This window comes from Macrotis lagotis, chromosome 1 (assembly GCF_037893015.1).
Source record: "Macrotis lagotis isolate mMagLag1 chromosome 1, bilby.v1.9.chrom.fasta, whole genome shotgun sequence".
Lineage (NCBI taxonomy): Eukaryota > Metazoa > Chordata > Mammalia > Peramelemorphia > Peramelidae > Macrotis > Macrotis lagotis.
The window spans coordinates 576,187,577-576,201,226 of record NC_133658.1 but is presented as its reverse complement, the minus strand read 5'-3'; the positions used below and the strand labels follow the sequence as shown (position 1 = coordinate 576,201,226).

At 40.3% G+C, this 13,650-nt stretch overlaps 1 protein-coding gene and 1 pseudogene across 1 annotated transcript in view; one reads left to right on the top strand and one right to left on the bottom strand.

Moving 5' to 3' along the window:
- The first annotated feature begins 2,102 nt into the window (after positions 1–2,102).
- Positions 2,103–3,051, top strand: LOC141505494 (fructose-bisphosphate aldolase A pseudogene; annotated as a pseudogene).
- A 5,220-nt stretch (positions 3,052–8,271) lies between these two features.
- CASR (calcium sensing receptor) overlaps positions 8,272–13,650 on the bottom strand; it is a 166,457-nt gene continuing 161,078 nt past the window's right edge. Inside the window, exon 7 of the mRNA XM_074214645.1 lies at positions 8,272–11,889. Coding sequence (XP_074070746.1) covers positions 10,400–11,889 — 1,490 coding nt within the window. The 3' untranslated portion in view covers positions 8,272–10,399. The remainder of the gene's footprint in view (positions 11,890–13,650) is intronic.

Here is a 13,650-nt window from a genome sequence, read left to right as displayed (position 1 = left end):
CAACAACATCTGTGAAGATTTTAATTATCCTGAGGGGTTTTATTGAAAGAAGCTAGACCTAAGGGTAAGTTGAGGCTAATAATTCAAATCTGACCTCAGACATTTACTGTGTGACACTGGGAAAGTCATTTAATCCTGTTTGCCTCAGTTTTTTCATCTGTAAAATAGAGGAAATGGCAAACCATTCTTGTATCTTTGCTAAGAAAAACCTCACAAGAGGTCACAAAAGAGTCAAACAGGATTGGAAAACTAAACAATGAAGACAGAGCAAAGAGTGTTGCATGATCTTAAAGGGATATTGTCACACATGTTAGGTAGGGCAACTAGGTGGCACAATGCCAGGTTTGGAATCAGGAGGACTCCTCTGAAACTGAATTTGAACATAAGAAGATGAGCAAATCACTTAATCTCTCAGAACTCCAGTAAGCTAATCAAAGATTATATATTACAAAGATTGTGCTGACTTGCCTTGGTAGAGGAATTTCCCTCCTCTGGGAGTTCCCAATTTCAATAAAATTGTAGGTCTAGTCCTAAACCTCTAAATTTAATGTCAAAGACAGAACCTGACTTGTTGCTCATCCTTCAATCTTGAAGGGGACCAATGAATTCACAAGGATTGTGATGCCTTGACTTGTGAATTAATTGGATTTAAGCAAGGTTGGGCTGTGTAAAGCTAACAGTCTCACGGTGTCTTCAAGAGTCATCAGAGATCAATGACAAGACAATTGTTGATGGTCAGGGATAGGTTTAAATAAGGACACACAATATGTCAGAATCCTAAGCAACTGGCACGTAGTAGTCATTTTGTAAAGGTGGTTGACTGATGAGGAAGATTACTAAACTTAAGAATGACCTGTTTCTTTCAGGTCAATATTCTTATGATATACAATTCGAGGCATAAAACTCTAATTGTTTCACTGGCTCCATGATGACTGTAGCACTTAATTTTGGCTTCCAATAAAATGTTGCTAATTTAAAAAACCCATCATGCATGAATTAAGAGGATTAATTATTACTGTCATTGAATCAAGGTATCTGTAATAATCTTTACAAAGACAACAGCTATGTTGTACATATATATATATATGTATATAAGTATTAATATTCAAACGCACTATTTAAAGTGCATTAAATCACTATGGTTATCCAGACCTTTCTCCTTTATCCAGGACATACTTGATCACTATATTCTCATAGCTGAAGGCAGTCATGTGTTGGGGGAAAGGAGGAATCAGATTTCTGCTTAGCTATAAAGGGCAGAATTTGGGACCAATAAAAGGGAAGAAACAGATGTCAACTCAATAAAAGGACAAATTTTTCTTATATTTAGAGCTAATTAGGTGTACTTAAGTGATCTCTTCCAGGAGAGTTGCTGGGATCTTGTCCTGGATTACCATCTATACATTTAATCTTTGCAAGGTCTGACTGGAACCCACTAGGTTCCAGTGATGACCTGCTATGATGGGTTCCCAATTAGACAAAGAGAACTGCCCGGTATTTAAGAAAGTGAATCCAGGATCTTGAGATTCATAAAAAATTCATTGTGAACTTTAGACAAACTTTGGAACATTCAGGGCATCCCCAAAATCTTAGTGTAATTTAAGTTTATTAATGTCTCTTAATTAAAGATTAAAAATACAGCCAGACTTTTTGCATATAATGTTAGTGTACAGAATTATATTTAACTACTGTGTAGAGTTTTTTTCCTATAAGTCATTCCCAAAATGAAATAGGTTGACTGTGACTAGAAGTTCTAAAGCAGAGATTGAATGAATGGCTGTCTATTGGGGATATTATAGAAGGAATTACTGCACTGTTGGGAAGTTGGACTAGATAGGGGTTCTTAAAATATTGTCCATGAACTTGTTTTTTTTTTAATTTTTGTTTTAGTTTTTTGTTTTTACATTTTAGCATCTGTATTTTAATATACTTGCTTTACTTGGCATTCCTATATGTTTTGTTTTGTATATTTGAAAACATTACTCTGGGCAGAAGTTCAGTTCCTGACCATAAAAAAGGCTGCTTCCAGACCATAAGCCCACCAACAAGGCCTGTAGTTTGCCTTCAGAGGCCAGGAAACAACCAGCACAGCCAAGGAAAACATGCCTGGCCAATACCCAGCATTGACACCAGAGCAAAAGAAAGAACTCTCTGAGATAGTTCACAAAATTGTTGCTCTGGGCAAGGGAATCTTGGCAGCAGATGAATCCACTGTAACATTGCAAAGTGGCCACAATTCACTGGGAACTGAGAACACAGAGAAAAATTGGAGCCTCTATAGACAACTACTTTTGACAGCAGATGATTAAGTGAACCTCTGTATCAGAGGTATTGTCCTTTTTCATGAGACACTCTACCAAAAAGCTGATGATGGTCATCCCTTCCCCAAAGTCAGAAAGGCAAAGTGTGACACTGTGGGCAAAGGTGTCTGCTCCTGGCAGAAACCAATGGTGAGACTACCATCCAAGGTCTGATAAGCTGAATGAGTGCTGTGCCCAGTATAAGAAAAATGACTTTGCCAAGTGGCATTATGTATATTTGGGGGGGGATACACCTTCCTCACTTGCCATCATTGAGAAGGCCAATGTATTAGCTCAATATGCCAGCATTTGTCAGCAGAGTAGTATCGTCCCCATTGTGGAGCCAGAGTTCCTCCCTGATGGAGAACATGACCTGAAAACTTGGCAGTATGTCACTGAAGAGGTCCTGGCTGTTGTCTACAAAGCTCTGCGTGACTGCTATGTCTATCTGGAAGGGACCTTGCTGAAACCGAACATGTCACCTTCTGACCATGCCAGAAGTATTCACATGAGGAGATCCCAATGGCAATTATAACAGACCTTCCTGCAGTCACTAGCCTCACCTTTGTGTCTAGGGGTCAGAGAGAGGAGGATGCCTCCATCAACCTCATTGCTACCCACACCTACTCCTTGCATAAGCCTTGGACCTTGACCTTTTTCGTATGGTTGAGCCATGTAGACGACTACCCTCAAGACCTGGAGTGGAAAAAAGGAAAATTTCCAGGTTTCCCAAGACAAATGTCTTAAGTAAATAAATTAACAGCCAAGCTGCTCAAGGCAAGTATACTCCAAGTGGAAAGTCAGGAGCTGCAACCAGCAAATTGCTCTTTGTCTCTTGCCATGTTTACCAAGTCAAGGCCCTCCACCTGGGTATGCCCTAACATTCCAGTCATACCTCACAGGCCAGAAAGAGGTTGAGATCCCAGAGCTTTGTTGTGACCTCTCCCATCAATCATAAATTGTGTGTTGTTATTACTCTCTAGTGAATCTAGTGACCCCTCCTCAGTGGACTTTTTCCCAAAAAGCAACTACTAAACAAGAAAAAACAATACTCTGAAAAAGGTCCATAGACTTCATTGCATTGCCAAAGGGGGCCGTGACACAGGACAGGTTAAGAAAAGCTAAATTTGATGAATTCTTAGGAACTTTTCAACCAGAGTGGGGTCCATGATTTTTTTGTGATACGCCTACATTTCTCCAAAGACTAAATCTTTCCTCATTTTGGACTTTCTGTTGTCTTAGAATAGGATATGGGACAGCTGAGAGAGAAAAAGACAGTAAGAGACATACTTTCTAAAATTCAGGATCTTCAGGCCCAGGGAAGACCAGGAAAAAAAGGACACTGACTTCCCTCCAGGAAATGGGGTAAAAGGGAGGTGATTAACCTTAAGCAGCCCACTTCCTGGGGATTGCATTCTTTTGATTACCCCTTTTTAATTGCTCCACTCTCTCAATAGTAGAATCTTGAGAGAGGACAATATCTTTACCTTTCATGCCAAGCCTTCAGATGGTCCACTTAGGCCAGGATTCCAAGCAATATGTAGTATCTTGTGATACTTGTGTTTAGGTAAAGCATTGTCCTCAGGAATTATTGTAACTGTTACGATTTTGCTGAAGTCCATGGGACTATGGTTAACTAAACTTTATCACTATTCCATGAGTACAGGGATAATGGGGGTAATGACTGGCCTACTTCTAAAGGTGGTCCATTTTACTTTTGAAACAATGAAGAATCAGTGGATTTGGAGCCAAAGGATCTGGGTGAGAATTCTGATTTTGCTGCCAAGTAAATGTAATCTTGGACATATCGCTTAATTTTCAGGACCTGAATTTCTTCATCTAATGTGATGATGAGTGGTTTGGGCTGGATAATTTCAAAATTTCATAGAATCAAGATTAGGGCTAATGGAGACCTTAAAGACCACCTAGACCAACCAGTTCATTTTACAGATGGAGAAATTGTCCAAAGAATTTAAGTTAAAAAACATAGAAGAGCATCCTGAGTTCTAACTCAAACTCAGATTCTTTTTATCTAAATGACCTTGGGCAAGTCAATAAACCTCTCTGTGCCTTAACTTTCATATCTATAAAATGGGGATAACAATAGCATGTACTTCACAGGATTGCTGGAGCAGCAAGCTGGCCCAGTGAATAGAGGACCAGGCCTGGAGTCAGGAAGAACTGAGTTCCAATCAGATCTTTGCCCAGACTAGAGTGAGGAAGTATTTAACCTACAGTTGATGCTCAGTTCCCAAGAGAAATGTATTAAATAAATAAATACCCTAACCCATTTTTATCAGGGTAGCTAGAGTGCACAGGGTGATAGTCCTAGAGTCAGGAAGACTAATCTTCCTGAGTTCAAATCTGGTCTCAGACACTTACTAGCTGTGAGATACTGAGCAAGTCACTTAACCTTATTTACCTCAGTTTCCTCAATTGTAAATTGATCTGGAGAAGGAAACAGCAAACCACTTCAATATGTTTTGCCCAGAAAACCCCAAATGGGTTCATGAAGAGTTAGGCATGACTGAAAAAGTTGACTAACAACTAGAAGGGATGTTGTGAGGATAGGGTGAGAATGTATATGTAAAGCATTTTGCAAACTAAAGCATCATATAAATTTTAGCTCTAATTATTGTTCTTTCTCAAGGTTAAACAGTCAGTAGCAGGACTAGAATCCAAATGCAGGTCCCCAGACTAAAAATCCAGCATCCTTTCTGCTTCATATTACTGACTCTGGTCCTTAACGTCTACAAACATATATTCCTGAGCACAACTAGATTTTATTGCTATTGCTCCACACCTGTTTTTTTTTTGGCTTATCCTGGCTCCCTTGGGAATGTTAAAATCACCAGCCTAACAGAAACTCCGACTAAAGTCATCCTCCAAAGTTGCCTTATGGTATGGTGAGTAACTCTGGTTATGTCAGGGGAGGGCAGAACCTGAAAGATTCTACCAACCCCAGAAAGTTCTCAAGCACACACCCTGTAGCAAAGTGTTTATTGTAAAAGAAGCAGCCTTGTTAAGTTTTCAACTAGCTCATAACTAGTGGCTAAGAGTTTAACATTTCTATTAATTATTTTATTTAATAGTAAAATCAATTAATAAATTTTAAATTATTATAATTTATGTCCTATAATTAATTCTTCATTATAATGTTGTTAATTTTTATTAATTCACTGAAACTCATAAAGACTACTTAATAAGGTGTAGCATTATTATTATTATCTATATCCATGGAGGGAGTCTATACACTTAAAAAATGTCACAGATTCTTGAGGTGGCTGTGTGCTCTTAGGCAAGTCACCTGATTTCTCAGGACCTCAGTTTTCTCATCTGTCAGATGAAAGACTTCAGATTGGCTCTCTAAGAACTTTTTTAGCTCTGTATCTATTATCCTGAGTATTCAATTATCTAGGAAAATAAGATTTTCTTTATGAAAAAAGCCACTGCAAATTAGGGGACTGAATGAGATGATCTCTAATGTCCTTTTCATTTTATGACTTTTTTCAATTTTTGGCTCTCTAACTGTCCTACTACAGTCAATAGACAAATAAATAGTTATGGTCAATCAAATATCTTAGCCCCATCACTAAATCTTTTGGATCAACAAAAACAAGAATCTTTAAACTTAAAAATTTTAACTTTAAAAGGGCACTAAGACTTTCAGGACACCCAAACCACAAAGTTTTAAATTTAAATTTTTAAGTTTAAACTGGCAAAATGGCTTTTGGGAAACCCTGTATTGTATTAACATAAATTAAGTTTAAACTTCAACAATTTAAGATTGCTCTTTTAGGACTCTTGTATTTTAGGTGTTTGGCTCCTAGAGATACCAATTAGATGAGTGCTTCCCTCCTTGTTCCTGGCAGAAGTCATTCATCATTGTGTTTAATATACCTCAACTCTCCCCATTTCCTCTTTTTAGCAAGCTCCTCCTTCTGATCCCCTCCTCCAGTTTAATGCTCCCTGTTGGGGTGACCAGCCTCTGACCCAGTCACACATATTGATTTGGCAGTTGGAAAACTAAAAGTAAACCAGGTCAACTATTGCTACTAATTCACATTCTATTTCACATGTGTGGCAGAGGTGGGATTGACCTCTTCACAGTGGACCTGACCTCTGGTTCAATATCCCTGTTAGTCTTCAATAGATTTTTCTGGTGACATTCAAACCTGTTCTCCCAAACTTCCTTAACATTTATGACTTTGTACTACTCTGCCTCACAAATCCAATTCATGAATAAGTCAAGACATCACCCTTGGGGCAGCTAGATGGAGAAGTGGAAAAAGCACTGGCCCTGGAGTCAGGAAGACCCTGAGTTCAAATGTGATCTCAGACACTTAATAATTACCTACTTGTATGACCTTGGGCAAGTCACTTAACCCCATTACCTTGTAAAAACAAAACAAAACAAAACAAAAGAAACAAAGACATCATCCTTGTGATATCATTGATCCTCTTTGAGAATGAAATGAAGGTCAAATAACAACATTATACTTGCCAAACATGTTAGGCCTATTTTTTCCCAGACAGGAAATTCCCTTCACTCTCCTCCTGACATCCTCAGCATTCTCCCCACCTTCATCTTGCTTCTCTTTTCCTTAAACAATCAGCTATATTCTTGTATTAAGGTAAGATCTTCCATCTTTTGACTTTTCCCAGACTTGGATTCTAGTTTTGAACAACCTCTCTGTTCCTCAATTTCTCTTTCTGTAAAACAGGCATAAAATCTGCCTTAATCTATCAAAATGAAATGCTGTGAAGATAAAACAAGATAAAAAAATTAGAAAGTATTTTTGGGAAAAAAGTGCTACACCTGCTAGCCTGTTCTCAGCTTGATTTTCTTTCAAATAGGGATGTCTTTGTGTTGTGTGTGTGTGTGTGTGTGTGTGTGTGTATGTGTGTGTGTGTGCGCGCACATGCATATGTACTAGGGAAAAGTAGGTATAATAGTAAATCATAAGAAGGACATTTGGAAGAATTAAATGAGTTTTTTGTTTGCTTGTTTTTAAATTTCCACAACATTGTTCACCTAGACTTTAGGTAACTGTAGGATCATCACACATTTATTAAGCTTTCATTATGTGCAAAGTACTGTACTAAAAACAAGAGATACAAAGAAAGGTAAAAACAGCCTCTGTTCTCAAGGGGCACACATCCTAATAATATGCAGATATCTACATATATATACAAGATATAGTCAGGATAAATGGGAGGTAACATCATGGAGAAGGGACCTAGGGTATAAAGTAAAGTTATGGTCAATTTTTTTTCAGAGGCTGGAATTTGAACTGATTTTGAAGTTCGAGAAGTCAGGGGTGAGGAGTGAGAGGAGTTCAGGCACGAGGGACATCAAGTGAAAAGGGAAGGAGATGAGAGATGGAAGATGATGGGAGAGAGATGGGAGATGATGGAAGATGGGAGATAGAGTGCTGTTTTTAAGAAATATCAAGAAAGCAAATGTTGATGGTTCATAAAGTGAGTAAAGTGTAAGAAGACTGGAGAAGGTAGGCAGAATCAAGGTTAAAAGGGATTTAGGAGTCAAATATGATTTTCTATTTGACCCTGGAGGGGGAAAAAAGGAGCTATTGGGGATTATTGAGTAGGGGAATTACAGAGTTAGACACACACTTTAAAATCACAGTATTTAAGACTGAAAGGGACCTTAAAAGGAAGTTCAAACCCTCAAATTAAATATGAAGAAATGGAATTTCAGAGAGTAGAAGTGATGTGTTTAAAATCACACTGCTAGTTAGGTGTAGAGCTAGAAATTCACTCTTTTCTTGTCCAGGAATAAACTTGTCTTTGGAAAAGATGTGGAAAGAATATCTTGACAATAAAAGCTCACATTTAGAAGGTGCTTTACTGTTGTTCAGCACTGACTCCTCCCTATAACTCTGTAAAGTAGAAAATGTAATCATTACCCTTCTTTTACCAGTGAGAAACTGAGGAATTAATCAGTCCAGTTAACTAGTATTTATTTATTATTCACCAGGTTCTGTGCTAAGTGCTGCAGGTACAAAGGCAAAAAAGAGTTCCTGCTCCCACAGAGCTTACAGTCTAAAGGGGAGGACAACATGCAAACAGTGAGGTACAATCAAGATATAGAACAGATAAATTGGAGATAATCAGTAGAGGAAGGCACAAGTATTAAGGAGGATTAAGAAAAGTTTTTTGCAGAAGGTGGGACTTGGGCTGAGACTTGAAGGAAACCAGGAGGGGGAAGACAAGGAAGGAGAGCATTCCAGGCAGGATAATACTCAGAGTCTGGATATGGAGAGCCTTAGCTCAAGAGGTCAATGTCAAGGAATTGAAGAGTATATGGGGGAGATTATGACTATATGAAGACTGAAAAATTAGGAAGGGGTCAATCAGTCAAGATGCATTTTTTTAACTACCACAGTGCTTTACACCATGGTTAGTGTTAGATAAACAAAGAACTGCAAAAACAAAAACCCTAAATAGTTTCTGCTTTCAAGAAATATACATTCAAATGTGTGAGACAACATGTACATAGCTAGGTACATCAAAAATAATGAGAGGGAACAGGAAAGGAATCTGAAGCACAAAAACATTAGAAGCTGGAGAATTAGGAAGGGCCTCTTAAAGAAGTTGGAATTTAATTTGATTAAATAATTTGTCCAATGTCAAACAACTGTTAGAGGAAGTGAACTAGGAGTCACTGGGACCATGATTAAAATCCTGCCTTAGACATTTACTACCTGTGTGACCTTGGGCAAGTTAAAGTCTCAGTTCTCCCATCTATAAAATAAGGGGGGTGTGACTAGAGGGCTTCTTATGTACTTTCTGATTATAGATCTCTGTTCATATGGTACATGCTTCTATGAATCTAGAGTGTTTCCCATTATACTATCCTACCTGCCGGGCCATCCCTCTTCCACTCCCAAGAGTGTACACTAGCATATACTTTTAAAAATGAAGGTAAAACTGGAGTTTAAAAATATTATATCCTGTAAGCAAGTTAACAATCATATCCTGTTCATTTTATGTTCCTTCTCCCTCCCCAGAATATTAAAACAGAAACAATTTTTAAAGGCAAAACCTATATAGAGCAAATACCTACTCATTGAATTTACACCTGGAATTGGTTCTCCTTCTCTAAACCAATCATGATGTCATCCTGGACATAAGTGGTCAGAGAAACAAAGGGTTATTAGCCATCATTTAAGATTTTCCAAATTAGCAGCAGTGAGGAGGATATCCAGTATCTTATGGTTTTATAAATAAGAAGCATTCAAATGTGCTTTATTTCAAACATTGAAAATACTTTACATAGCCAGGTTATCTACTGGCATTCTGCCTTTCAGTCATTTTCCTTGGGTTATGCTTAACTTGAAATCCTGTGAATTCATAGGCAGGTTCTTGCTGAGCCATCTTAGGCTGTCACTTTTCTCCCAGGACAGATACTTACCCTATGTCATTTAATACACCCACCCACAGGAATACACACACACACACACACACACACACACACACACAGAGACACAAACAAACACAGAGGAGGAGGAGGAATTTCAATTCTTTGTTGGTTATCTCCTGTTGACACTATGATGGCTTAAAGTAGAAGAAAAACAACTGGTTTTCAAAAGAGGCAGGACTATATATATATCCCAGAGTCCAAAGAGTCTCCAGAGCTGAAAGAGACCTCAAAGGCCAGCTGGGCCAAATTGTGTTGGAATAAGAATCTCCTGCAAGGGGTAAGTCATCCACTAGATCTCAAGTGTTACTCAAGTGAGTGATTCTGCTTGCTACTGCCCCAAGCAGCTCTAAAAGAGAGGGAACTTCCTCCTTCATACCAAGCAGCATTAAAAAAGCAGTTTCATTGCTCTGACTAAACCTCCCCCCAAAAGAGCATGACTTCATTTATTTTTTTAGTTGGCAGCCCCTGCAACTTAAAGGATTCAACCCAAGTTGGAGACTCTAAAGAGATGAGTGTCTTATATCTACTTGGTTCTCCTTACACACCAGAAGATGGTGATATCTATGGACAACAATGCCCAACGGTTTTTCTCCAACAATAGATTTTGTCCACGAATGAGGTCTTTTTTGTGATTCCTCTGTGGGACTCTTTCACTTTAGGAATGGAGTTTCTTTTCTGTGATGGCACTGCCCCCTCCGCTGATGATAAAACCCCTTGAGTTAGACACCACCAGGGCGGGGGACATTTCTTCCGGGATCTCTGTCTCTGGCTGGCTGTCCCCTACCACCGACTCATTTGAGCTCAAGTCCCCGCTGTCCAGTGCTGATGCAGCTTCGCTGCTCTGAAGGGGCAGTAAGGCTTGGCGTCGTGCCAGGCTGTCACCGCTGTTCTGGGCCTCCAGGGAGTTCTGCTGCTTGGCTACCTTGTGGGCCGTGGCGTTCTTCTGCGGTTCATCGAAGCTCAGAGAGAAGGTGACCGTCCCACTGCCGAAGATGACCTTCTGCTTGCAGCGGTGCTGCTGCTGCTGGGGCCGCTGCTGCTCAGGCGTCAGGGGCTGCTGCTGCGGCGGCGGCTGCTGCTGCCCCTTCTCCCGCTCGGGCGGCGGGAAGGGGTCCTCCGAGTTGCTCTTGCTGCTCATGGAAGAGGACGGGGTGGAGCCGGTGGAGCCCCCGAGGCTGTCGGACCGCTTTCTGGAGACGTTGCTGCGGCGCAAGGTGGCCCGGGCCGCCACCTTGAAGGCGTGGGCCGCCGTGCTGCAGCGCACCTCCTCGATGGTATTCCGAGAGGGCTTGAAGAGGATGATGTAGACCTTGTTGAAGAAGATGCAGGCCAGCAGCCCGAAGCTGGCCGCCAGGATGGCGATCACCTCCACCGCCGAGACGAACTTGCCTTTGGTGCTGGCGTAGGCCGGGATGAAGGAGATCCAGACGATGAAGAAGATGAGCATGCTGAAGGTGATGAACTTGGCTTCGTTGAAGTTCTCGGGCAACTTCCTGGACTTGAAGGCAAAGAAGAAACAGATGGCAGCCAGAAGGCAGGTGTAGCCGATCAGGAAGCCCAGAGCCATGAGGGAGCCTTCGTGACAGGTGACAAAGATGATTTCATCTTCCAGCTCGTAGTTTCGGTAGCTAGAAGGGGGAGCGTTGTAGAGCCAAATGACGCAGATGACAATCTGCATGAATGTGCAGAGGAAGACGAGGAGAAACTGGAGGTTGAGGCCCCACCACTTGCGGTGGAGGCTGGTGGGGATCTTAGCCTCAAATACCAAAAGGATCCGATTGGTTTTCACCAGGATGCAGGAGATGCATAAGACAAAGCTGATCCCAAAGGCTGGCTGGCGCAGGCAACACGTCCAGTCCTGGGGCTCCCCGATGAAGAACAAGGAGCTGGAGAAACAGCAAATCAAAGAAAAGAGAAGGAGGTAGGAGAGTTCCCGGTTGGTTGCCTTGACGATGGGCGTGTTTCGGAACTTGATGAAGACTCCGAGAACAAAAGATGTTAGGAAGATGCCCAGAACTGCAAAAAGGGTGAGGGCAATTCCGAATGGTTCTGTCCAAGAAAGAAATTCGATCTGCTTCGCGATGCAAGAAGTGTGATTTTCATTGGACCAGGAATCATCAGGACATTTGTCGCAAGCACTTGCATCTGTAAAAAGCAATTGATTAGAATGAATTTGCCGCACGGAAGACACAGCTTTACTGGACAGAAACTGCCCTCTAACATGAAGTATTGGGGAGTAGCACCTGAGTTTTATTAAAGGAAACTAGGCCTTGTGAGGGTCTCCAGAAACTAGCTAGTAAGTTCTTGGAAAGAGAGTGATTGACCCATACTATGATGCCTGGAAAACTGGATGAAATGGATGTTGGAGCCAGAAGGAAGCTCCAATCCTCTTATTTAACAAATGAGGAAATTGAAGTACCAAGAGGTTAATCAGTCAATCACAGAATCACAGATTTAGAATTGGAAAAAACTTTAAAAACCTTTAAGACTAACTTCCTCATTTTACAGATAAGGAAGAAAAGTTAACAGAAGTTAAGTGACTTGACTAGGGTCACGCAACTAGTTAAGTGTCTGAAACAGGACATAGACTCAGATCTCCCTAACTCCAAGGCCAGGAGTCACTTAGGATAGATATACAGATCAAAGGGATTTTGGAAGCCATCTAGTCCAATCTCCACGGTTTACAGATGAGAAAAATGGTCATACATCTGGTGTTGGATGTAGTCTTGAATTGAGATCCTCTGTCTCCAGGAGTAATGCTCTTTCAACCAGACCAAATTACTTCCTAAAGGAGTGATTTACTTTTCTCCTGCTACTAACCTGGACTGTAATTTCTACAAGTGTTTGAGGGCAGAGAATCCTAGAATTTTCTTCTGATGGAGAATGGAAAAAAAATCCCAGCTATCAATGGTCTTAGAATTTTGAGAGGAGGATTGTTGAGAACAGGGATATATATCTGCCTCTGATCAGAGAATTTGCAGGTGAAACTAGAAAATGTGGAAATTTTTATTTCTACTCATTGCCACTGACCATACCATAGAAATGTAAGTGTGAGGGGAAAATACAAAACTAAAATGACAGAACCATATTGTATCTCATTGCCCCACCATAACTCTTTTAGGAAGTATTGTTATCCAAATTAGGGCATAATCTTATCTTTTGCTTTTCTGTTTCAGCTCCTCTAGCTTATTTTCTTTGTAATGCACATTTTAAAATTATATTTTCTTTTTTTCATTCAGCAAAAATCTGCCGCCTCAACCTTATATACCAATACCTCCCCCAATTGAGAACAAAAGAAAAAACAAAACCTCTGTTACAAGCATGTATAATAAACTAAAACACATTTTCCAAATTGACTATGTTCAAAAAAATCATTATGATGATCAGAGTTTCAAATTCTTTTAGTTTGTAGTCTTTACTGAATTATTGTCATTGTATAAAATGTTCTCTTGGTTCTCTTGACTTCAATCTGTAACTGTTCCTACAGGTCTTCTGAGCTTTCTCTGAAATCATTTCCTTCATCATTTCTTCCTTCCTTCCTTTCTTTTTTTCTGTCTTTCTTTCTTTCTTCCGTTCCCTCCTTACTTTCCTTCCTTCCTTCCTTCCTTCCTTCCTTCCTTCCTTCCTTCCTTCCTTCCTTCCTTCCTTCCTTCCTTCCTTCCTTCCTTCCTTCCTTCCTTCCTTTCTTTCTTTTGGATTTTGCAAGGCAATGGGGTTAAGTGGCTTGTCCAAGTCACACCACTAAGTAAGTATTAAGTGACTTGAGATTGAATTTGAAATCAGGTCCTCCTGACTTCTGGGCTGGTGCTCTATTCACTGCACCCCCTAGCTGCCCCACATGCCTGTATTTTTCTTTTCTTTTACCAGTTCAAGTGAGTGAAGTGTCAACTGCAACACCCCACCATC